The 25,024-nt window shown below is 53.6% G+C and overlaps 8 protein-coding genes across 8 annotated transcripts; 3 read left to right on the top strand and 5 right to left on the bottom strand.

Annotated features, from left to right (window-relative positions):
• Positions 1-1,198: 1,198 nt before the first annotated feature.
• Positions 1,199-2,311, bottom strand: A1O3_04414 (uncharacterized protein; the record flags this gene model as incomplete). Its single annotated transcript, XM_007734543.1, has 1 exon — positions 1,199-2,311. The coding sequence occupies one exon, from the start codon at positions 2,309-2,311 to the stop codon at positions 1,199-1,201; it is 1,113 nt and encodes a 370-aa protein (XP_007732733.1).
• Positions 2,312-5,408: 3,097 nt separating this feature from the next.
• Positions 5,409-6,880, top strand: A1O3_04415 (uncharacterized protein; the record flags this gene model as incomplete). Its single annotated transcript, XM_007734544.1, has 2 exons — positions 5,409-5,507; positions 5,570-6,880. 2 exons carry the CDS (start codon positions 5,409-5,411, stop codon positions 6,878-6,880), a joined length of 1,410 nt encoding a protein of 469 aa, XP_007732734.1.
• Positions 6,881-8,007: 1,127 nt separating this feature from the next.
• Positions 8,008-10,436, bottom strand: A1O3_04416 (uncharacterized protein; the record flags this gene model as incomplete). Its single annotated transcript, XM_007734545.1, has 3 exons — positions 8,008-8,055; positions 8,106-9,452; positions 9,498-10,436. 3 exons carry the CDS (start codon positions 10,434-10,436, stop codon positions 8,008-8,010), a joined length of 2,334 nt encoding a protein of 777 aa, XP_007732735.1.
• Positions 10,437-15,556: 5,120 nt separating this feature from the next.
• A1O3_04417 (uncharacterized protein) lies at positions 15,557-17,390 on the bottom strand (the record flags this gene model as incomplete). Its single annotated transcript, XM_007734546.1, has 4 exons — positions 15,557-16,008; positions 16,106-16,737; positions 16,796-17,037; positions 17,130-17,390. 4 exons carry the CDS (start codon positions 17,388-17,390, stop codon positions 15,557-15,559), a joined length of 1,587 nt encoding a protein of 528 aa, XP_007732736.1.
• Positions 17,391-18,441: 1,051 nt separating this feature from the next.
• A1O3_04418 (uncharacterized protein) lies at positions 18,442-19,931 on the top strand (the record flags this gene model as incomplete). The annotated part of the gene is made up of 6 exons (XM_007734547.1): positions 18,442-18,687; positions 18,757-18,831; positions 18,933-18,991; positions 19,096-19,306; positions 19,386-19,457; positions 19,536-19,931. 6 exons carry the CDS (start codon positions 18,442-18,444, stop codon positions 19,929-19,931), a joined length of 1,059 nt encoding a protein of 352 aa, XP_007732737.1.
• A 1,226-nt stretch (positions 19,932-21,157) lies between these two features.
• On the top strand, positions 21,158-22,630 carry A1O3_04419 (uncharacterized protein; the record flags this gene model as incomplete). The annotated part of the gene is made up of 1 exon (XM_007734548.1): positions 21,158-22,630. One exon carries the CDS (start codon positions 21,158-21,160, stop codon positions 22,628-22,630), a length of 1,473 nt encoding a protein of 490 aa, XP_007732738.1.
• Positions 22,631-23,603: 973 nt separating this feature from the next.
• Positions 23,604-24,176, bottom strand: A1O3_04420 (uncharacterized protein; the record flags this gene model as incomplete). Its single annotated transcript, XM_007734549.1, has 1 exon — positions 23,604-24,176. The coding sequence occupies one exon, from the start codon at positions 24,174-24,176 to the stop codon at positions 23,604-23,606; it is 573 nt and encodes a 190-aa protein (XP_007732739.1).
• Positions 24,177-24,248: 72 nt separating this feature from the next.
• On the bottom strand, positions 24,249-24,842 carry A1O3_04421 (uncharacterized protein; the record flags this gene model as incomplete). Its single annotated transcript, XM_007734550.1, has 1 exon — positions 24,249-24,842. One exon carries the CDS (start codon positions 24,840-24,842, stop codon positions 24,249-24,251), a length of 594 nt encoding a protein of 197 aa, XP_007732740.1.
• Between the last annotated feature and the right edge of the window lie 182 nt (positions 24,843-25,024).

The following is a 25,024-nucleotide window of genomic DNA, read 5'->3' on the forward strand; positions in this document are numbered from 1 at the left end:
GGTAGGTAGGTAGGTACCTGAGTAAGTAAGTAACCTCTGTACGGATACCCTGTATCTGTATCTGTACTAATCTCCTCGAGGCTGTCAGCAAAAGGTCAAGGTCCAAGGTCCCAGGTCCCAGGTTCCAGCGCCCAACAACGTCCAGCTATCGATTAATTAGTACGGCGACACTGCTACACTGCTACGCTGCTACACTATTCTCAAGGCAACCAAGTTGCCCAGCCGACATGACAGACAAGTGCTACTGCTACTGTCATTTTCACAGAGTAGGTTGTCCACAGCGTAGGTTGTCCTATTCAGCACGGTCCTGTCTTCTTGTGTGATGTGGCGCCCTGGCCTAGCATAACATGACATGGCAGTATCGAAGAATATGTGTACACCGTACAGGGTCTGGACATGTGAGAGCCTGCGGAACCGGACACGGAGGCCACTATATCCGTATTACATGTAGGATCTAAGGGAATGCTGTGTTCTACAGATACGGATACATATTTTGACATGCCGCAATAGGGAGCACGGATACGAATACAAAATTGTTGCTCAAGTTGAAGGAGCCTGAGCCTGAGCCTGAGCAGACGGCCTGCTCAGCACGTCCGTTACTACTACTCTGTATACAGTATCCGTATACGGATCCAGTACCAACCCATGTCTGTAGATACCCAAGGATGCTGTGATCCACGCCCTGTACTCCGTACAACTGGCCTCAATTCTTCACCTTCGTTCCGTACAACGCAACGCCGGCGTACGGAGACTCTGCAAGAGTCGGCTCGGCTTAAACAGACTGGCCGGTGGGAGAGGTCGGTGGGAGGAGATACCGGCCGCCTGGTCAGGACACAACATTCGGTCGCCCGGTGGTAATTGTGCCTGCATTGTACGACGTTGCAGCTTCGCGAAAACGAAGCGGAATATGGCAGGGGCTGAAACTTAGTATAAACTTCCTCTCAGTCGTGTTCACAATGGCCTTGGAAGGTAGAGTCCCAGATAGACATTTTGTATTCCCATCGCCGGTGTACGAGAGGGTCTGGCCCGCGGCTTCGGCTGCTGTCATATACAATATATCGGCACATTTCAATCACATTCCACATTCCACATCTCTGCTCTGTCTCCAGCGCATCTAGGAGCAGAAGCATTTTCATTGCCCAACATCCCAAACGCCATGCCATGATTAATAATATCGAACAAGACTCGAACCAACACATTAACCACTGCCGCCACCGGTGTTGCCGGTCGCTCTGGCAGATACCCGTCGGCCAACCTGCGCTTGTCGTATGCTCGCCACTTCCGAAGCGTCGTCCGCATTCAGGCTTTGGTACATTGATGAGCCTCGGCTTAGCATTGGCCTTAAACCTCCAGCGTGTGTTTCTTCATCTTCCGGAGGATCACTGAAAGGTGAGTCCTCGATGGGACTGACAGGGGCCGAGTCCGCAAACGGATTGCTGCCAGCATCCCGTATCGTCCTGGTCTCGCCAACGACCGAGCCATACGAAGGTGGTGCTGTTGCGGTTGAAGCTGGACGAGCGATTGGATCCCTCGCTACAGTGGTAATGGGGGCAGTGGACCGCAGTTGAGTCGGGCTGGCAGGAGGTTGAGAATGAGCGATTGCATCTCGATATGGCGGAGCGACTTCCTCTTCAATGCTATGTAAGCTGGGCTCCGCACTCTGCACAACGCCATGAGCGTTGTGGGCACCACTTCGGACACTCGGATCTCTGCTGCGAATGCTGTTGGTGCTGGAGAAACGGCCGCCCATCAGCAACTCAGCATCAAAGGAGAAGGCGCGCAAGTGTCGCGACCATTTTTTGCCGGCCTTTTTGGGTTGTTTTTCAGACACGACGGCTGCAGAGCCACGATTCCGCCTCTTCCTGGCACAAAAGAAGAAAAGAAAGACAGCTGCAATAGCCGCGACAACAATGGGAACGGCAACAGCGGCTTTGAGGGCAGAAGAACACGAGATGCTGTTACAGGAGCTGTGGGATACGGTGACGGCGCCACTGGTGTTGCTCGCTGCATTGGATGCGGTTGTCGAGGGGAGGTCGTTCGAGTTCGAGGATGCAACCGAGGTTACAGAAGTGCTGAAGGTGGTGGACGTCGCCGCCACAGCCGGTGATCCAGACGCGGTAGCAGCATCAGACGCACTCGACGCTTCGGAGACGGCCGAAGAGGCAGGCTGGTTACTGGCACCGGGACCAGCTCGTGCGCCGGTGGTTTGGGTGAACTCACTCTCAAACGATGAAGCCAGGCCGAGAATGGTCGTACCCGGCTTGTTGGGAGTGGTGATGCCGGTGAAGGCATTATTGTCAAACTGCGACATAGTAGTGAAGGAGGGCGTGAAGGTCGGGGTGAACGGCGGTGTCAACGAGCGTGTATCTGGTGGACTTGGACTTCTTCGGGCGATCCTAGGCCTCGAGAGGAAGTGGTGGAGGTAGTTGTTAAGATCCAGAGTGATGTCGACCCCCGAGAGGTCAGAGTGCTACATGTAAAGGAAAGAGGACTCCGAGCAAAGGGTGGCAGGGAGCGAGCCGGACGGGATTCGCGGACAGCGAGTCAACGCCCTGTCAGCCGGAGGAAGGAAGAGGCAGGTTTCGGAGTCCACGCCAGCCAATTTCAGGCTAAGGCCACCCAGAAAAAGGGCCAGATAGGAGGAGGATGAGGTGAAGGTCGATTATTGGTATTTGGGCGACAGGAAGGATCAAATACGAGGACGGATCATCAGCAGGGGGGAAGGAGGGCGAGGCAGCAGTACTAGTAGGGCGCTCATTGTAGGGGAGTTCGGGGCAGGACGCACTGGGCACGAAGGGGTTAAGAGTGGGCTGTGGGCTGTGGGCTGTTGGCTGTTGGCAGCTGCAGGGCTCAGGCTGCTAATGCCAGGCCAGGCCAGGCTTAATTAGGTGGAGAGGAGGTTGACTCTGCTTGTCTCTCCCCAGGTGCGCCTAGTATCCGTACCACTCCTGCCAGCATCCGTACAGCCTACTACAGGGTACTAGGTGCTAGGTAGGTGCTGACGACGTCGCCCTACCCAGCCGGAGCAGCCGCATGCTGAGGATGACACGGTACTCATCTTGATGGGCAGCTATAAGGTACCTTACCTCAGGTACAATGCATACCTAGATGATAAGCGTCGCCCATACGGATATGTCCTCGGCACGGTGACCGGCTTTCGCTGCCCTGGAACTAATGCGGAGTACTGGTGATGGCGTCGTTTAAGTCGGGCACCCGAACGGTATTACTGGTCGTCGCCAACGCTAGACAGCTAGAGCTTCAACCCGCCTCTAAAATCAAATACTAGGTATCTTGCTAGGTATCTTGGTCGCGGAGAGGACAGAGTATATTTGAGACAACTAGGCCCATTCCAGCCAGCGGACTTCCGAACACCATACCAACTGAACTAACTGTCACTTAGTCGGGCTGCCCAGTTGGGGATCTAGGCTTACCGAGTGCTCTCCTCCAGCGGCCCCAGGCTGCCTCTCACCCGTTGTGCCGTCAGCCGCCAGCCATCAGCTAACCAACGCTTTCTCTGACCTGTACGGACACAAATACAGAGCCCACCCGCTGTCACTGATTGTATACTCATGCGCTTCCAAATGTCGAGCTTTGGAAGACGGCACGACGGCTCATGTAATTGTGACGGTGACGCATGGACGCCACAGGAGCTCCGTGCATGCAGTTCGGTCCGTGTGCAGGCGGAGTGTAACATGGCTTTGGGGATGATCCAAGGATATATCGGACAAAACGTGCACTTGTGGAATTTATTGAGGCCAAATCTATTAATGGCGGCTACTACTGTTGCCGCCTGGCCACGTGCAGGCTCTGTCATTCGCCATAGGTCACATGTCACGGAGATCGGTGGTCATAACCCGCCGACCGCCGACATATCCTGGCTGTGGACTTGTAGAAGCCAACTTCTCTTGAACGCTTGTTCTGAGACACGAAGAACACCGCTCAATCCAAGACCTTTTGGTCAACGCCCCGATTGGATTCGCCGAAACACCATGACGTTTTACTCGTTCGCTGTTCAAACCTGTTCTGCTAGGCGCTCGCAGCGAGAGCCATTCAAGCCGAGTCCATCTTGGACATGATCTGATGGATACTATGTCCGACCGACATCCTTGCTCGATGGTCACAGCCTACCCGCTCTTTACAATTCCGCCCGGCGCTTTCCATGGCCCAGGGCCTCGCATCACGAAGTGCCCTGTGATATAATAGCGCTACTCTGTACTCCTTACATGAGCTCAGCCATACCGATGGTCGGAAGAGATGGTGGTTTCCTACTAGCATCAGTCGCATATTCTGCATCTGCAATGGTTGACCCCCGTATCCGGCAAGTCACGGAGGACCGTTGCTCATATTAGATCCCGTTCTTTGAGGTCTCATGTATCGGTATTTCTCTCCCGAGTTTGTTTGGTGTATTCTTCTCGTGTTGGTCTACTTTCGACATGCTTCATGATCCAAGACATAATGTCGCGGGCCAAGGAAAATCTGTTGTTGTTTGGGCGCTATGCTTTTGACGTTGCTTGATTCAAATCCAAGCTGGATGGTCGATTGGTCGCCGTCAAGCTCTCTCACTTCTCTCTTCTCCGTACTCAAGCGACGTCAAACTAGACGCCTTGCGTCCCATGCTTCCTCGTACGGAGTGCAGTCATACCTAATTTCTGGTATAGCACAGTGATCTAGCATTGAGTCGAGCTATCGGCTGTCTAGGCCTATAACCGAACCGTTCTCCCACCCAGCCTGTCGGGCTTTTATCTGGGCCACGCGCTGGGCTTGGTAAAGGCTAACAGCTCCTCACCCAACTCGGGCCTTTGGGTGACTGGAAAAGATTGGGTCGGTATGGCCCATGCCTCTCTGAGCTTCGATCCTTCGGTGATAGCGACAAAAGTAAAGCGGATAAAGGGGAGAATATATAAGACGCCCGCCTACTCGTTATGTCACATGCTCCCTCCCCTCCATGGAGCTTGATAGAACACGATTTTCTAGCTCCGCAAATCGCCCCAAGTTTGTGCCTAGTGCGTCTGTTGAATCTGGGATAAAAGCGACCATCTGTCGCAAGTTCCCTCGTGGCAACAGCCGCATGGGATTGGCCGATGATGGTTTGCGAGGCTGAATAATTAATCACGTGCCACGCTAGACCGTTCATAGAACCTCGAGGCTGGCAGCATTCGCAGCTGCGGCGGAACCCTGAGCTTGGCATGCGGGATGCGACGTCAGCGACCTCGATCTCTCGAACTCGAGCGCAGCACTCTCGCCGACATCTTGCCTGCAGGCCAAGTGAATCAGTCTGGTCTCTTTTGTTGCCACTGCTCGGCTCAGCTTTGGAGATCTTCAGCCGTTTCATATCTTCACTTATCACCTGAATCCACACAGACTCCTTCGAATCCCTACGGCCGCAAACCTCCGAAGGCCTACCGAGAATGAGTTTCCGCAATGTCATGAAGGATGGATGGCACCCGAAGGGCAAAGATGGAGGGAAAGAGTCGTGGAGAGGAGACTTCAAGGGAATCAACCAAGTGGTCAGTACAAGATGTGCCGTGCCGACCCAGGCTTTCACACTGAGATAACAAACTACATATAGGCAGGATGGATGGGCAAAACCAGAGATCCCAGCAAAGAAGATGCCGCGGATCATGTCTCCCGTCCTTTGTCGACTCTGAAAGATCCCGCATTGTTTGGGCCTCCCCCGAAAAATGTCAACTATCATGGTGGTGCTGCACTTCCGCACGAGGTAACACCACATACCAACGGCTGGGGCGCACCGTTGACGCCGGAGCAAATTCAAACTGCGAATCAAGTCGCTAGAGATACTCCGCAAGAGGAAGAAGAACAAGACACCAGACCCTCCGGTCCACCTCTGCCGTACAGAGCAGACAGAACGGGCCTGAGGACGGATCATCTTCCACCCCCGCCCGTTCACCGGGACATCACTAGAAGCCCCAGCACTACGGACACGCGACCGCCCAAACCAAAACCAGGTCTACCTCCAAGGCTCCCATCCCGACAAAATACAGGGGCTAGCATTACACCACCACTTGCTACAGCATCTCCGCCTCCACAACATGCTCCGCCAGCATATGACTCGATCCCTTCAAGCCAGCCAAGTTCCCAAGGGACCTCGAACTACGGAATCAATCAAGCAGCGGTTAATAGACTTGGAACCGCCGGGGTGTCAGTGCCCGCCCTGGGAATCAGCGCCAACCCGCCCTCAAACCCTTGGCAGAACGAACCGGCCCAGTCGAGACCGCAGCCGGCGACAAACCAACTCTCCGAACTCCAATCCCGTTTTGCTCGCATGAGTACAAGTAATACTGGCCAGCAACAACCCACCACTCCTCCGATTGTGTCGCCTACTCAATCCCCTCCACCCGTCACAAGCCCTGTTTACCCGACTCTGTCACCGTCGCCCTCCCAAACACAACCTCAAAACCAAGGCTCGACGTGGGCCGAAAAGCAGGCGACTCTCCGCACTGCCCAGAATATTCACCGAGATCCATCGACCGTGAGCGTCTCCGATGCCCGCTCTGCAGCCTCGTCTGCCAACGCCTTTCGCGAGCGACATCAGGATACCCTGAATGCCGCAGGCCAAAAAGCGAGCCAGTGGAACAAGAAATACAATGTGACGGGCCGACTCAACTCGTTCTTGGAAAAGCATAGCTCCCCTACGTCGGAGACTCCGCCGGCCGTGAATACATCCGTTCCATCGCCCCAGTTGCAAGGCCAGACGCAATCTCCGAGCCCTGAGATCGTGGCCTCGATATCCCGGAAGCCGCCGCCGCCTCCGCCGCCGAAGAAACCGGCTGTCTTGCACGCGGCCGCTCACTCCCCTGCTCCTGCAGGGACTCCCTCGCCGCCACCTGTTCCACTAGGTACCAGGCCAAGTTATAGTTAGGAGGAACAGTGCCGAAATGATTTAGACCCGCAGCCTTGCAGCCAGAATGATGTGTAGGAGCGCGTGCACCTTTGTTACCGCTTATCATCGTTGCTAATATAACTACCTACCGTCTGCCCTGGGCTGTGGCAGACCGTGGTGCATCGGTGCAATGCAGCAGACTGGCGAAGCCTAATATCTCAGGCTGGATTGATATCACATAGCCTAGGTTTGGGAAAGTATGTGCACTCGACGCCGGGGTGGTGAGACGAGATGCGGAAATCGACTTCGGAGGCGCCAGGATGGTTTAACTACTACTGCTACTGCTCCGTACATATAATGCCTGATGTTCTCAGTTGGCTGTTGAATGCGGCATGCACTTCAGGGGGATGAGAGTAATGAAAGATCCTTTTTCGCAGCATCAACGCCACATGCATGGTGTCATTCGCACAAACCCGGCTACTGGAATGGGCTTGGACAAGCCAGCCGCGGACCGTGGGACCGCTGGCCCGGAAAGGAGGTTTGCTGTTCCTCAAAATCAATTAAATTTCTTCGCTATGGAGATCAGGCCAGTATGTCTTCTGGACAGGTGAGAGTGCCTTAGAGAGCAGCGCCCGGTCCTGTCCCTCAGAGACTTGCCGGGCCCAACGACCCCGCAGAGACGAGTTCTCTTCCACATTCAAAGATAGGCCCATGCATGCCGCACAACCACGTACCTGAGAACAGGTCGGGCGCCAGCTCAGGTGGTCGTGAATTAGGGAAGTGGACTGAGACCCAATGATACCATCGCCATGCCTTGAGAATAATAGAAAAACCAAACAAATGCTGTTTCTCAACATTCCAACGACCATCCTCCAGTCGTTCATCCCCAGCGCCGGACACCTTACAATGAAAACGAGTCGTGAATGGAAATGCAACATGGGTAGGCTTTTTAAATGTACATAGGGTCGAACGTCAGATGCCGCCCAAGAAGGCTTCGTGCCGACCCATGTCTAGCGACGAAAAATATGCTGTGTTGCACATGTACCGCCAGAGTCGTAGAAATCGTGAGGGTGAGCTGATATTCTGAATGTCTCTGATCGTGTGGGCGAATTGCAAAATTGGTGCAATGGTGACATTTCTTGGTATCCAAGAAGGTAGTCATGACGCTAGAAGAAATGAGTGTAGACCTTGGACGACTCATGGACCTCCATTTCCTAATAGATATTAGTGGCGGCTCTCTTTCAACGAAACCGACTTCTCTCACCATTTTGAAGGTATTGAGTTCCTCCTTGATCTGCTGTGCAAGCATTGGAGTCAAACGGTTACAGGTCGCAATGTCTCCGCGGCGGTCGTATTCTGCACTTGGCCAAGTGTCGTGAAACTGGATTCGAGGGCTGAAAGAAATGTTTCGGATCAGGCCTTGGGGTGTCAATGGTGCATTCTTCGAGTCTAAGCTGGCGAATCTGCTCATCGAAGAGAAATAGTCATCATGGTCGTTGCCTTCGATTGTGATAGAGTCGGTACGACGATGGCCAGACCGGGGAGGCTCGTCGCCGGGAGTGCTTGGTGCACTGGACTTCGGTGAATCGTTGACGTGGGGGATCTGTGGTAGATTGAAGTCGGGCACTTTGAAGTCATACGCTTTAAGTTTCGGTGACGGCTGATTCGAGTCCGATCGTTTCAGGATACCTTTCCTTACTGCAGCAAGAACCTCGGCACGTTCTTTTTCTCCACCAACAATACTCCGACGGGATCGCGTATCACTTGACACTGTTCCACTGTCGAAAGAAAGTTTGGTCTCGATAGAGTTTCGCTCCAGTTTGGGAAATCCAGTTCCACCTCCAACCTGATCACGAGGGCTGGGATTGATGTTGACCTTCTCTCGTTCTGCTTCGACCGTGACCATGGAAACTTCAGCTATACTGGCGTGGTTGACGGGGCCATCAGCCGCAGGGACTCCAACCACGGACTTCGGGCGGAACAATCCCACCAGAGATCGAGTGCCCTTCTTGACGCCTTTGCCCATCTTACGGAGCATCACAGAGGCGGAAGACGCCGTGGAAGAAATGGACAAGTTGTCAGTTGAGCCGGTGAAGAAATTACCCTGGCCGGAATAGATGCTCTCGCCCAGTCCCCCAGCTTCTTGCTTTTCGGCAATCCTGGCCTGTTCGGGATCCAACTCGTCCTCATATTTGGAATTTCTCTTGGACGTATGCACAGTCTTGTTAGCAATACTCTTCTCGTGGTTGTTCTGAGTCGTGGCTTGTCTGAGCTCTGCAGCACTGCCAAAAGAGAATGCCCTCCGCAACTTCGACTTCGGCTTCTTCGCATCTTTCTGGTTGAGGGCAGAGAGATGTTCTACGGCTGGGCTCGTTGTAACCTGATTTCTGGACGTATGAAAAGCTGGATTCGATGCTGCATGGGTCGGAGCCGGGTCCACGCGGTCTATGGTATCAGCGTTGAAGTCGACTGGTCGAGACAAAGGCGAACGTTGGCGAATGCTCGAATCCCCTGGTCGCGACATGGCTGTCAATCTTTGGTCTGAGTAGGGTGAGGTGGTTGCTCCAGTTGCGGAGACCGGAGCATTAACCGTAGGTTGTTCAATCCGAGCCTAGAAACTTGTTAGATAAGCCTTCAGTGTGAACATGGTACTCACCGATCCAGGGCGCGATGACTGAGTTGACTTTGAGGAGGCAATACTCTCAGAGCTTCCAGTGTGCTTGTGGTAGGAGGGACGCTGGCTCGTTGCGGGAACATTTGGATTCTGTTGTTGGAGGAATGCATTCGGATGTGGAGACGAGGTTTGTTGGGGGTCGATTGCATGGTTTAGACCGGCTGTTTCTATGCTTCCAAAACTACGTCTGCGATACCTTGCAGCAAGTTCGGCGGGCTGAGGTCGGCTCAATTGAAGATCATCTGCACTCGAGTTTTTCGGTGTGCCAGTGTTGCTATACAAGGAGCCCCGGTAGGATTGTTGCGAGTTCAAGGATGGAGTACTGCTGGATTGAGACGGGTGATTATAGAGCGAGCCAACAGCAGCCATACCAGAGCCCGAAGGGAAGGCAGAACCAGCGGAGGCCTTTACGAAACCATTTTCTCCATCAGGCCGCCGAGTATTCCTTCGATATCGATCTGGTGATGGCTTAACCGCAGTAGAGGATACGGGAGGGCTTGGCAGCGGCGGTCCCATCAATGAACCGGTGGATGGGATGGCGGGAAGATTTAACGACAGAGGCCGAATGCCAGCATCGACTTGTGTATGACCGTTGGAGGTGGTAGGCTGATTGGAGGAGGAGCCGGGCTGTGTTTGTTGAACTCTGGGAGCAGAGCTGGTTCGGCCAGGATTGAGATTCGACTGACGATTTATATTGGGGTTGGCCAGGTGCGGTGTTGACGTGAAAGCGTAAGGAGCCACAGGTCCAGTAGCTGGCATTCCTCTGTACCCAGTCGCCGACATGTTGTTGTAGCGGCTCGGTTGATGACTCCTCATCTGGCCGTGAGGGCCCTGGGAAGGATAACTTCCCGAGGATGAAGGGCGACCGACCATTGTGACCGTTGTAGTTTGAGCTGGTAGGGTTTGTACCAAAGCAGCCATCTTTTCCTTCCAATTCTGCTTGGAAGAAGTGAGCTGGCGGATGCCAGTCTATATCTTGACAACCTTAAGAAATTCGGACGCCGGATAAGGACCCGAGGGTTCGACAGATACCGGACTGTGAATGGAAGTCAGCAGAGTCACAACCAATACTGCTCAGCAACGAATGCAGGGAGAAGAATCTGCAGCAATTGGTGAAGGCTGGTTAACATACCGTAAGCCGAAGATGTTTCTAAAAGGGGGTTTGACGGCTCAACATGGAAGCGTAACCAGCAAGGGACAAAGATTAAACCAGGAGAGAAAAGACTTTGTGTGTTGAAGAGCTCGGCTCAGACAGAGACGTCGAGAAGGAGAAATGAAGGTCGATTAGTTATGGGAATTAAGTCGTCAGAGCAAGAAGCGAAGGGTCGAAAGCAACTTCTGTCTCCTCTCGAACCAGTAGAGCTCTGGTGGGCAGAAGCTCACGAAACGAATGTGACGGCCACGGCGCGTCTGCAGGTGAAGGTGACCGTGAGCGGAGGGGGAGAGGGTGAAAGGCAGAAGAAGACAGTCAATTCAAGAACAACAATGAAGAAATGGAGTTGAATCGATGGATAGAACTGGGATTGGAGGATGGATGGAGGATGGGCAGAGGTCGTGGTGGTAAGAAGGAGGCGTTGGAAGGAAGGAAGTCAACCGCAGTTTGGAGCCCGTGCCACTGCAAACGAACGCAGTTTGGCGCACCCAGTCAGTGGTTGTGTCTGCGTCGGCGTATCAGGATCAGGAGAGAGTTGAATGAGCGAGGAAGAGTGGCAGACGTATGCACAGGCGGGCTTTAGTTAGCTAGCGGATGAGCCCGGCCCCTTGATGGAGTGCAAGCGTGTTCCGAAGCCTGAGGAGCCCTCCCACTCTCGCAGCTGGTGCTGGCGATGACTTGCCTGGCAGCTGCCCCGAAATGTACAGTACACTAGTACTGTAGGTACCTACCTAGGTAATCATATACTTCCATACCTAGGTACACACCACTGCGACTGCGTATATGCACTCCGTAGGGAGTGTATGAATTCTTGCACGAGAAGCATGCGTTCTTTTCTAACACACCCACACTTACCACTACTACTCCGTCTGCAACTACTGCTCAGTGATCTGCATGCTGGTAGCAGCAGCCAGCCGATGAACCTTCGACGCTCACTCTTTGCAACTATGAGGTATTAACATGCTATAAAGGAGTGTACTGTGCTCCGTACAGAGTACCTTCTGTCAAGGTGCATCGCCGACTGTCTAGCAGGCACTAACTCTTTCATATCACCCTGATAGAGAGTCCGTCCCTTTCACAATCCACACTGTTCACGCAAAACCCTCCGAGACCGCTTGCAGTAGACTGACGGCCAAGTGACGCGGACTGGCAGACACCAGACGGCAGCGCCTCCTCCTGAACCCCAGATCTGATGGTGATTCAAGGGAGACGATTGGCTTTGTTCTCCTGTAGCCAGCCCGGCCTGTGAAGAAGAATGGGGCATGACGAAGGGACGTTCAAGCATCTGGCAAACATATCGAATAGGCGGGCAGCAGGGTAAGGGGTTGTCCCTAATAATACGGAAACGATGCATGCATTCCTCCTCTTGAGGAACCGAGCCCACCGATGCAAAAGTGGTGGATCCTAGAGTGCTAGGCTTAGACAGAGTGGCCCGCAGTTGATGGCGCCTGCAGAAAACAGCCGTTCCTCTTGCCTTCGGCCGTTTCAATGCTTCAAATTGGCACTCGCTTTGCAAGGCACCGCAGGATGACGGTCCAGGGTGCGTCGAGAAATCCGAACCCAAATCATGTCCATTTCTTGTGTTCCTTTGCCAGGGCCCGTCTTGTCTGCACCTGACCGACTGCGTACGAGTACGGACATGGTGCTACACATTACAGAGCGAAGGATGGATCATTTGACCCAAGCTTCACCCGGTTCCACCGCGTTGTTGCGTCAAGGTTGGGGTCTGGTTAGCGTGTCCTCAGGGCCGCATCCCTTCTCCTGCCATCGGGAACAGTCGTCTGGAAAAGAAGGATCGAGAAATCGAGCGCGACGATCTATACTTCCGTACTTCTCTATCTCTGTGGATCCTCTGTATGTTGCTCCCTGCTCTTCCACGCTTTTGAGTTCCCTTACTGCGTCCCTGTTATGTTTATGCTTGGTGGGCCTTGATCTCGACGCGTTCTGCGACATTCCCGCGCCAGAAATTCTTGTGACTAGGCTGCTTGCGCCAGGAACTGGAGACCAGGCCATTGGTTCCCCCACGCCCGTAAAGTAAGCCTGTGCAGCCGAGCAGAAAGACGAGACAAGGGGCATCAAGTTGGCCGGCAAAGAACAACCACACAAAGTTCACATGCTCATCAAGTTGACCACCTTTCGTCTCACATGCAACATCGGCCACACAAGGCAAGCGACCTGCATGGTTTCCGAGAGCTGCAGCAGACAGGTTTCAATGTGCTTAACTACCTTAGTAGGGGTGGCAAGCGGGCCACCAGCGTCCATATGCAGCAGAAAAAAGTTATTGACGTGCCTGGAAGCCCCCGCTTGACTCAAACATCGACTTTTAACGGCCGTCAAGCTAACTCGCTCAGCCACAAGTATCGTGAGACCCGTACTGTACGGATACTCAAGTTCCAAACAAGGTGACCAGTGCGTGAGTATCCGTACTCTTCTCTGTACGGATATAGGGTACTCTTCTGCAGTAGGAATAGGCACTTAGCCCGCCGTCCATACCTTACGGTCAGGCCTACCATGTCACTCCTGCACCATCCAGGCACAAGACGATTTGTGGCCAACCACTTTCAACTTGTCCGGAGACGACGGGCAAAGCATGTTGCGGTGAACCATTCAGATTTTGAGCGAGCCCAGTAACTCCGATCTTACTGTTTGCCCCTGGCCAAGGATCCAACCAAGGGAAGTCCAGGTGCACTCCGATCTCCGTGATGTGGCTGCATGGTTTGGTGCTGCTGTCCGACCATGGAAAGTGTCTTGAAGTGCGGGGGAGAATTCTGTTGGGACGGATATGCGAGGAGGGTGCAGGGTGCAGGTGCATGCATGCTCCTAAAGCTGAAGCTGCCGGTCCTCCAGGCATCTGCGTGAATCCAATCATCCCATAAATGCAATATTAATCGCAGTCCTAGTCATCAGCTCGGTTGTTCGGTCGATGCATGTGTGGTTTGACGGTAGCCGAAGGATTTCGCTGTCCGCCCTGAAATCTGGACATGCGTTGGCTTTGCTCTGTCCGGGCCTGCACTGGCGGCCGAGCCTCCGGAGTCTCTAAGCCCTCTCCTCGTTGCATCACGCACCCGATCGGGGCGTTGGACAGACTGCGGGATGCTCACTCCACCACTCTGGTCGGTCCTCGCCCATGAGCAGGTATCGGGAGCTTCTGGGTGAAGACAAGATCACAGCCCAACAGCATTTCATGTGTTGCGGCGGCCATGAGGAACAACTCCGCGTCGCTCTCCATCTTAATTAACCAGGGTTATCCCCGGCTTCAGATTTAATCTCGGCTCCCCACACTCCAAGTCTCTAAGATCACAATCCCGGTCCAGCTACTCATCCATGCCCGCGTGGAGACAGTGTTGTCGCGGCAGCACAACGGTCATTTCCAACATCGTTCACGAGTCTCTTTGCGCGGGCGAAGTGTGATGGCCGACCCCTTTCCTGCTTGACCTGATCTCAGCTTACAAAGTAGCATCACGAGGTCGAGGGCAAATTCCAGGGACAATGAGGGGACAACGATTCCCTGATAGGGACGGGCACCACGGGTCTGCCATATGGCAAGACCTTCGCCTACAGGACGGCAGCTGTCGTAACAACATTGGGTGGTTCACCAGTTCGTTTGGACAGTGCATGAAGTATGGATATGGATAGTCCAGACTCCATATCCCGTACGTGCTATTATTATAGTAGTAAAATTGTCGGAGACCCTGATCGTCTTGACGATGCAGGGATCAAGGGACCTGAAACACTGGATTTGGGGCCAAATCTCTCTCTCTATCTCCATCTCTCCACTTTTCGGCTTTGATCTGCAGAAGTCGCAGTGACAGTCACCTGAGGACGGGAGTAAGATGACTCGTGAGGAGCGGGAAACTTCTAACTTCCATCCACTCAGGCTGAAGCCAGTCAAGTGCCTCTGGCAAATCAATTGGGTTCTAACTTCTCGGGACCATCCTTTATAATGCATTATTATTACCCCTGTGCACATACAGAGTACAGATACCTATCCCTACATATTCTGCATATCAGGGAGATGGCGGCCTGAAATGCTTCTCGCCGCTTTAACCGTGTCTAGATTACCTCATACCTTATACGGAGTACTCCGTACTCTGACTCTGTATCATGCCCTGTCCTGTCAGGGATACACTGTATGAATGGCTCACCACCTGCCTTGCTTGCACCTCTCTCCGGCATCTTGGCCAGGATGGCTTTCAACTACAGGGCATTCTCGGTGGGCGGGTTGGCTCGTAATATCCCATGGCTTCCTTTTTCACTTCTCTCATTCCCAAGATCACAACCTGCCTTACATAGCTCCTGGCGGCTCTCCATTCCTCTCTTCCGATATCACACCTTTACGCACCAGCGAGGGATTATCCCGTTGGGTACTGCTGCCTAACTAGGTAGTATGTAAGTGCCCGGCGCCTTGGCTCTGATAGCCACGCCCTGAACATGGCCATCACCATCACCATCACTATTACCCTGTGAACTCCGATGCTGCAGGCAAGCATACTAACGATTCCAGGGAGATGTCGGATGGCTAATTACTAACTAGGGACTGGAATGTGTGTTTTTTCATTCAATGAGGCAAGTAGAGTGTGTAGTGTGTGCTGTAGGAGGTGAGTGGTGTTTAGGAGCGGCGTAAGTCGCCCAAGGCTCACGATATATACTAAGGTATATAGTACCTAAAGTACCTTACTGTAGGTCGTACTAGATCAAAAATACTTCTAGAACCAAGTGGCACCTCATTGATCTATCTCGCAGAGTCCCCTCTCTTCTATCGTGATGTAGGTCTCCAAGTATTCAGGGACTACGTGGACCGAGAGTACACAAGTACTTAGGTACGTACCGAATATCTATGTGAAGACAAGATACTGTACCCAAGTCCCTCCGGAATCTTGAATCTTGTTCACACAACTCTCTTCCCCCTGGTCTCGAACGGCAGCAACAGCGACAAGATGATCAAGAGGCCAAACAAGGCGCCGCACACGAACAAGGGGGCAGTGGTGGTGACGTCGGCATAACTCCCGACCAGAACGCCAATGATGCCGCCGACTCGGTTGAGGATGACGCAAATGGCATAGCCCGTGGCTCGATGGGCGGCCGGGAGGATCTCGGGCGTATAGGCGTAGATGGTGCCGTAGTAGATGTTGCTTGCAGCGCTGATGGCGCAGGAGACGCCGACGTTCTGGGCCGGGGTTTTGATCTGCGTGTATCCGAACTGCAGGGCGGTGGTGATGGCGGCGCCGACAGCCAGCGTGCCGCGGCGACCGAAGTAGCGGGATTCGACGAGGAAGGCGGCTATCAGGGGACCAAACAGGCCGGAGACCTGGTTCAATGCGTAGTTGCGCCACACCGTGTCTGAAAAATGGAGGAAGTTAGCATGTATCTACATCAATAGTGCGTACAAAGAAAAGAAGGGATCCATATCCCAGTGGGATGTGGACTCTGTGCTTACAGTTGTCAGAACTACCGACATCCGCACCGCGGGATTTCAGATAGTACGGAAGGAAGAGCCCGAACAGCGGGCTGACGGTGCCGATGACGGTCCAGTTGGCAATGATCATGATGGTCGAGTAGGCCAGGCGCTTGGTGGCGAAAAGTTGAGAGAAATGCTGTCGCAAGCGCAGGGCCGAGTAGACGGATTTCTCGGTGTGCTTCACACGTCCGAGGCTCTCAAGTTGTTCGACCGTCAGGGAGAGTGGCCGGTTGTATCGGTTGGCCATTTTGGCCAGGTCGGCCACCACTTCGGCGTCGCGGTTTTGAGAAATCAACCATCTGGGGGTCTGAGGCATGCGGATCACCAGCACTCGCAGGACACTGACTAACAGGACAAGACTGCCGCAGGTGAAGTGAAGATACCTCCAGCCCCAGTTGTCAGCGCGTGTGCATTCTGCAACAGTGGCGTCAGGGTCGCAGGAGTAATTGCTCATGAATGCCCAGGCGAGAAGACCGGTGATCGTGTAGCCGACAGCCCACCAGACAGCCATGAAGGTCACAAGCCAGTAATGGCGCGAGGGGAGGAATTCGATCAGATTCGTGGCATCGAGGATATAGTTACCACCGGCACCGGCGGAATAGATGGCCACCCTGTAGAGACGGTCAGGGAGGGGGTTGTCCTCGGAAGATTTCGCTTTGCTAAACTCACATCGCACTGAAGGATATATAACTGGGCATGGCTCCGGCGATGAGAACAAAGGCTGCGCAGATGAACAGGCTCGTGTTGAAGGCAATCCTTCGGCCAATGATATCGGCACTGAAACCCCAAAAGGCTGCGCCGACAAGCAACCCTATCTGAGATGCAAGAGAAATCCCGGCAATGTGTTTGCTTGGGTTGCCAAATTCCTGGCTCACCGCAGGCTGGGCAATGGATTGACAGACAATAAGAAGCTAGAGGCAGAGGCCAGGTTAGTCAACAGTGACGAAGCCCGAGGCTGGATGGGATATAAAGCTCTCAGTGTAGGTATTGTAGATGATCATACCGAGTCGACCGTATAGCCAAACCCATTGAGGAAGAACAGTTTCCACTGAAAGTTGGTCATTCCAATCTCGTCAAGGGCACTGTTGGCCAAGGCCATCTTCTTTGCCAACACTGGATCGATGGCACTGCTGTCGTAGATTTCGGCTTTCAGGTCGATGCTGTCAGATTTGTCGGAGGAGCCATGGTCGGCCACGATGGTCCTGCTCTGATCGATCCCGAGCTTTGACTCGGTCAATGGAACTGGAGGAGGAGCTACGGACATGGTCGTTGGTGTGTGGACAGTCCTGGCGGGAATCTAGATATGCAGAAAATGGACTGCTGGAGGATAGATCTATATCTAGCTGGAGTCTGGGATCCCTTGGGCCAAGTCAAGTCGTCCGTATGATTGTATGTGTATACAGCCCGGCGGGTGTTGGAGTGATGATGGCAGAATTTTGATCGAGAAAGAATAGCATTGGAGGAAGACCAACGTCTGATAACATCGTGGACATTGGTAATCTGGGGGCATCTGGAGGTCCCAGACTTACCGGGGCTTACCTTGATGCGGTCGGCGTTTAGTCAAGGAAACGTTACTTCCAATGTCGTGCTTTGCAGAAAAAATATACCCATTAGGTACTATCTCGTAATCCAGACCGTCAGAAGGCTGTGTTTTGGCGAGGTGTCGTACAAGGGTAGCAACGTAGATACGTAGATACCCTTGGACAGGAGGTTTGGCGCAAGGCTAGGGCAATATGCTAGGCACCTCTAAGGGCCGCTTAGTGTGACGCTAGATGCAGGATAGGCATAGTGCGGTCTAGGCCAGCCACTAATGGGCCGAGCAGCCAACCATGACACGGCTGGCGTATCATGGCAGTAGCACGTCAATGTTGATAACAATTGCGCAGGCTTGCCAACCACTCACCCGTCCAGTAACCATGCCTGCTCGCCTGTAACCAACGCACGACGGTCAGTCACGCAAAGATCTTGATACCTCCCGAAGGGAACCACCTTCCCAGTCCGATCGGTCCACTCGACCACTGTCGGAACCGAACCAAGTTTGACGTTTCTCGTGGAGGTTGGTCCCAAGATGCCACAAGGACGTTCCGGAGACGGATGGAGAGAGACACCGGAGATGGATGGAGGAGGGGGAGGGGACACGGGATATTAGACAAGATTACTAAAGCAACGCCCGCACCCTGCAAGTATAAAGTCGTGGTCATGGAAGTCGAAGGGTCGATATCACCACAGAGTTGAACTGAAGTAGATCGCCAGACCACACTCACCTATCCCCCGTTACATACCACGCCCTTTCATCTCGTCAGCCGCAGCCCATCATGAGTTTTACTCACACCGGAATCACTGAGCAGGTGCTCACCTACAAGGCGCCAGACCCGCAACCCGCCCACTTCGAGCCTCCCAAAGATCGGGCCTTCTTCGCTGATCCGGAGAAGAAAGCTCTCCTCTCTGCGGCCAAAGAGATTCGACATCTGACTCCGTACATCGGAACTGAGCTTGTTGGTGTGCAACTCAGCCAGCTCACCGATGCCCAGAAGGACGAGCTTGCCCTGCTCGTGTCTGAGGTACATTGAACCCTCCTTGCTTGCTCTATGTAATTCAGAAACGCAAGCGCTGACAACGGGCCTCCCTAGCGCGGCGTGGTGTTCTTCCGGGACCAGGATCTTGAGCTTGAGCAGCAACACACGTTGACTAAACACTATGGCATTGTAAATCTACCCCGTCACTTTGGTCCTTTTGAAACCCAAACGGATAAAGGAAAATCAGAATTCTAGCCGCCAGGACGCCTATGTGGCTAACAATCAATTAGCAAGACCGAGACCCCAATCAGCAGGACCCTAGGCATGTCACAATTCTCGGACACAACCAGTAAGTCGATCACCATCTAATACCCTAAACTGCAATCCGGAGAACTCTGCAGAAAGAAGCCCGCGGCTCTGATACCTTGAGCTAACCTTGAGCCCTTACCCCAGCGACATCCGCCAATATGGCGATAATGGGGGTGAATTCCACTCTGACCATTCGCACGAGCTCAACCCGCCAGCATACACGATGCTACGAATGGTCAGAACTCCACCAACCGGTGGTGACACCATCTTCACCAGTCAGACTGCGCTATATGATAAACTGAGCCCTACTTACAAACACCTGTTTGATGGCCTTACTGCCGTCCACAGCTCGGAGGTGAATTTCCATTTCCATTCATCCCAAAATTCAATCTTATTATTTCCTGGCAAGGTCTAACCTTGATACAACAACGCAGGCTCAGTATATCAACTCGTTGAACCGTGGGTATCAGCCATTCCGCGCTCCCCACCGAGTGACACATCCATTGGTGAGTCTCGAGTCCAGCACGCTTCATCCACGTATATCATTTGGTACCGTGGACTGACATTCTTGTCCTGTCTTTTAGGTCCGCACTCACCCCGTCACCAAAGTGAAGTCCCTCTTCTACAATCCGTCCTTCGTCATTCACTTCCCCGAGCTCAAGGGCCAGGAAAGCGTACATCTGCTCCACTTCCTGCGCGACCATCTCCATTCGGCTGATGACCTTACCGTTCGATGGAAGTGGACTCCCGGCAGCGTCGCCTTCTGGGACAACAGAGTTGTCGCCCATAGAGCCGTTCCCGGCGGCTATGACCCGTCTCTCAGAGAGGGGAAGCGCACTGCTATCTTTGGCGAAAAGCCATTCTTGGACCCTGAGGGGCTGTCTTTGAGCGAGGCTATCGACGCACCTAACGGCGATATTGCTAATGCCCAGATTCACCAGAGCGTGAAGCTTCACTTCAGTAACTTGAAGCTGGCTTAGATAACGTACTGAGTACCCAAGTATAGTTGGTAGAGAACAACCTACAAAAAATAAGTAACAGTTGGCCGAGGAACCTGGTGTGCCCTAATGAGCGACCATTCCTCCTCATCCTGCAACTCACTTACCTGTTCGTGCCTTGTATACGAATCTTGGCTGGACGAATACAAGACCGACAGACAGGATTGGACGTACAGTTGTCTGTCGGGCGGTACTCAAAGATAAGGGAGGGCCTCAAACCGACGCTGGCAGTGCAGATTGCACCTTACTAGGAGAGGGGCCGATCCTGTTTCCCGGGGTGAGATTGTAGGCTGCGCAGTTTGAAGAACTGTATTGCTACTAGCGCACCTTGACGTGATGGTGCTGACGATCTACCGCATACGTAGTATGGTATGGAGTGCTCTTGTACGAGTAGGGTTGCTGCGGACATTCTGGCTGCCTAAACTTGTCAAGGGTGATAAGTGTTATCAGCAGTCTCCCAGTTCCTAGTACGGCAAGAGTCCCGAGATGACGTCAGATATGCTGGCAGAACACTTAGAGATAGAGAACAGGTAAATACCACATTCAAGACTCCGCTAGTATCAACAAGGTCTAAGGTATTGTCGAAGTTCGATGTTAGCAGGACGGCCTCTTGGGACATCTATTGTAATTATGTGCACATGCCCCTATAGGCACCCTAAGGTAGAAACTGACTAGTCGCGGTGATGGTGGTGCTAATCGACCATGGCGGTACGGTGTATCCGTATAGAGTACTCCGTACTAAGCCTTGCTAAGCCTGAACAGTGGCTCGAGCTAAGCATACACAAGCTTTACTAGCAGGGGTGGGAGGAAATCTTAGACGCGGGCATCTTAGCCTTAGCTAAGCCTTGTCTCGCGCGCCAAACCGTTCCTGGACAGTATCGCGAGGGTTAAGTGCGCAGCCCAAGTTAGGCGGCAGTGCTTAAGCAGGCCTGCAACCCTCGCGCTTCTAACCTAGAGTGGATGTTAATCAATCAAACTCGGCCAGCACTGCCTCGAGCTGATGGTCAGACAGTATACGGTCTATGGTATATATGGGATCACACCTCATGGACTACACTCGTGGCATCTTCTCATCTGCATCTCAACCCGTCTACACGTCACCTGCCGCAACAAACCCCTTGAAGCGTTTCCCTAATACCTGATAGCAAGTACCAGCAATTACCCCTCATCTACTCGGTACATATACACATAGCAGCCTCTCCACCATCATGCCACTCCTCCAGAGAGTCGTCAAAGGCATCGGCTCCGGCATAGGCCTCGCCTCGGAAGCCATTGCCGACCACAAGGAGAAGAAAGTCGCCAAAGAGCCCGGAGCCTCGCCTCTCCGATCAGCTCAGCTCGAGGCCGGCGAGGGGTCGCGGTCTATCTCACGGTCAGCAGAGGCAGGCCGGGGAGAAAAGGAAAGAGTTGGCGGCGAGGATGGCGACTACGAGTCCGACTCCGACTCCGACTCTTCTTTGGACATGGACAGTTCGGATTTAGACAACGACAAGGCCGAATGGGCACTCGACGACGCCGCTCAGCAGCTGGAGGCGCCTCCGCCAACATACGACGAGGCATCCTCGTCCAGCCCCGCATCTGCCGACGAATTGGCGAGTGCCTTCCTCAACACCCACCAAGTGGCCCGGGACCCAAAGAAGAGCTATCAACCACTTCCATGCCCCGTCATTCTCCCACAGCGCCGGCCCAAGGACAAGTCCCGCGGCTTCGTGCGTGCCTACGCCCCGGTCCTCGACACATGCTCCGGCATCGACCAGGCGACGTTCATCGATTTCCTGAACGGGCTCGACCGGGCTTCTCGGGCCAGCCCGGTCTTTGACGTGGTCAACCTGGCCTGCTTCGCGGTCGGATTCGTGCCCAGCCCGATTGCGATGGGCGTGTCGATCGCGGTGCAAGTGGCCAGCCGCACGGCGCAGGAGGTGCAGTCACGCCACCGGCGCAACACGTATCTGGACCAGATCAACGAGACGCTCTTCAAGCCGCGCGGGCTGTACTGCATGATCATGACGTTCAAACCAGACAGCCCACACGAGCCCATCATCGGCATGGACGTTCGGTCGGTCGACCAGGCTCTGGCCAAGGCCACGTCCAACCCGGAGTCGGAAATGCGGCAGAAGCTGAAAACCCTGCGTCTGTCTTCGGGCGCCACCAAGGGTGAGATGTCGCTCCCGGAATCCGCCCCGCTGATCTACCCGGCGCTGGAGGCCGCGCTGGACCGGCCGGCCGAGATGACGCCCGCGAAGCAGAACGCGCTGAAGAGCTCGACCGGCTTCGTGGCTAGCTACCTCGACCGGCGAGCCCAGGCCGCCTACGCGGGCATGTATCCAGACAGCAAGCTGGCGCTGGCCGTGCCGCCGCCCGACAAGAAATTCGCCTCGCGCTTCTCCGACCCCAACCATCCCGCCAACTCCGGCTCCCTCCTCGCCCTCCTGACCGGCGGCAAGTTCGATCCCAAGGCCAAAAAGCGCGGCCGGAGGGCCCAGCGCCGCGCCCGTCGCCGCGGCTACGAGTTGAGTGAAGCCGACATCAAGAACGCCGAGATGGGCCGCCTGCCTCGCCGCCGACAGGGCGTCATCCGCCGCGTCTTGCAGCAGCACGTCCTCTACTTGACTATCGTCAACCTGCCTACCGAGAGCGAGATGAAGGAGATGCTGCAGGAGTTGGACCGGAAGAGTTCTTGAGTGCACGTGTGGAGGTGGAGGTGGAGGTGGACGTCGACGGATCCTTCAAATTGTTCTCTTATCTCCCTTTTCATTTCTTTTCTTCTACGCTGGCCGTTCTCCCATTGATATAATTAGATACCTGAGGCGTTGCAGCGTGTCACCGTACTGGGAATAGAAGAACTACACACTACCCACTCTGAATGATTCCTGGAAAATGTGGAGCGATGACATGTCAGTTCTATGTATTCTAGATATCTCTAATAAATAGATCACCCTGTGGATAGTATCAAATCGAGGCAGGGGAAACCCTAACCCTAATACGAGTTTAGCGAGTACCGAGTACTGTATGTACGGATAGAGTATCTAGGATGCCCCGGGTAATTAGAATTAATTAGACTACATACAAAATATATATATAACATTCTAAAGACTATATAATATACACACACAGACTATATAATAGACACACAAGATCTTATAGATGCGTAATATACACACAATATCTTACAATGTGTAATGTGTACAGCTAAGGTCTAAGCCGGGCTTAGTACGGCTTATGAGGCTTTAGGGCTTGGGCTCAGACCTAAATATTCCATAGGTCCCTATAAGTACAGGGACACATCACTGTAGGTAGAATCGACTTAGTTCTCATCTGCATATTCTTTACAATGGCGTCTCCAGTATTGTAGCTGGTTCAATACAATGCCCGATGCTTCTTCTCCCGGCATCGCCTAATTTCACAGATCATGATGGACTCTCTACATACCTCCTCCCCAGTTCGGTTCGCCGATGATGGCTCCCTGAACTAATCGTCCCATCCTGCCATCGACCTCAAGATGGCGTTTCGACACATGAGCATGGCCTCTGGATAGAGTCCTAGTCCCCGCCAAATCTTAACCTCTGAATAGAGTCCTAGTCCCCTCCAGGTCTTGAAATATGGCGAGACTGGAGACTGCAACAAGACACCAGTGGAGAACATGACATTTCGGTATCAATCCACCGTATTGATTAGCTTGAAATCCGCCGAACAATCGAAAAGGCACGTTTGGCGGATCGGATTGTCCCCCTCGGGTTTTGCATGGCCATCCTTGAACATCCCGTCTCGCGGAATGGTGATTTCAAACGTCATCTCATCATCCACCAGCTTTAGGGTCACCTCGTACTCGAGATAGTAGAATGTCCGCCGGGTGGTCCGGTCGGTTTTAAGCTTGATGTCTCTCAGTTGCCTCTTTGAGAACCACCATTTGAGCGGCTCGATCTTTTCGTATATGTCCATGTCTTGCCGGCCTAGCCAAACTAGGTCCTCGCTGATTTGGTCCGAGTAAAAGAGTTTCTCTTCAATAAGGCAACCGCCATCGTGGTTGACATCTTCAACCAGCAGACCGCGCCAGCCCCGAATCTGGGCCTCATAGACCCGGGGAAGAGAATCTCCAAGGCGATAGAAGAAACGAGACATGAGGACTCGCTCGAGCCCGTCCTGCTCGCTTCGCTCACGACTCGCTGCAGGGTACGCCCTCGGATTCTCTGGGACCTCCCATCGACCGACGCAGTATGCTCGACGCATGATTCTTTCCGTCACAAGTTCCTTGTTGGCTAGAAGCAGCAGTGACCCCAGTGCGACGGTATTATCTGACCGTTAGGCGGTAGGCAGTGAGACTGAAATGCCATCTGGCTCAAGCGTCTCGCGGATTTTTCGGCATATGTAGTTGTTGTTACCCCCTCCGCCTGCCATCAGGAGCTCATCTGGACAGCTTTCGACCAACCCGTGAGACCTCCGCCGCTCGATCGCTCGAAGCGTATCTCTGATCACCTGGATGATTGTGTTGAGTTGGGGCTGGTGCGACTCTCGCATTAGATCCGCATCCACTTCTATCCGGCCGCCGCGAGGCATACTCTTCTCAGGCATGTTCGGTAAGCCAGGTATGCGCAATATGTAGGAGTCATCGCCTTCCGCGCGGAAGTCTTTCTTGGCTCCCTCGAAAGAGGCCTCCAGCCTCTCGCCCAATGTCTGCCAGTCCATTGTCGTGTCAACAGTTCTTAGTGAGGACAGAACGGCTTCCTTCCTATCAGAGATGCTCTGAAGGAATCGCCGCCTGAATTCGACGTTGATGGTTCGGGCACCGCACCACTCAGTCTGAGACGCATGGAGTTGCCGGACACGCAGTGGATGGACGTCCACAATCTCCCACGCCTCGAAGTCGGCAGAGCCTGCACCGATGTCTCCAATCATGATGCTTTTACCCAGTATTACTTGGTCGGGTTTGCCAGTCATATGATACATCAGTGCCGCAGCGGGCTCGCCGCATATATACGGCTTAGGCAGACCTGCTATCTTAGCAGCGTCTTGGACAAGAGAGATCTGCTGAGGCGTGGTAGCAACAGGTAAAGGTAACGCTACCTGTATCCTCACCT

This window comes from Capronia epimyces, assembly GCF_000585565.1.
Source record: "Capronia epimyces CBS 606.96 chromosome Unknown aczIQ-supercont1.3, whole genome shotgun sequence".
In the NCBI taxonomy this organism is placed as follows: Eukaryota; Fungi; Ascomycota; class Eurotiomycetes; order Chaetothyriales; family Herpotrichiellaceae; genus Capronia; species Capronia epimyces.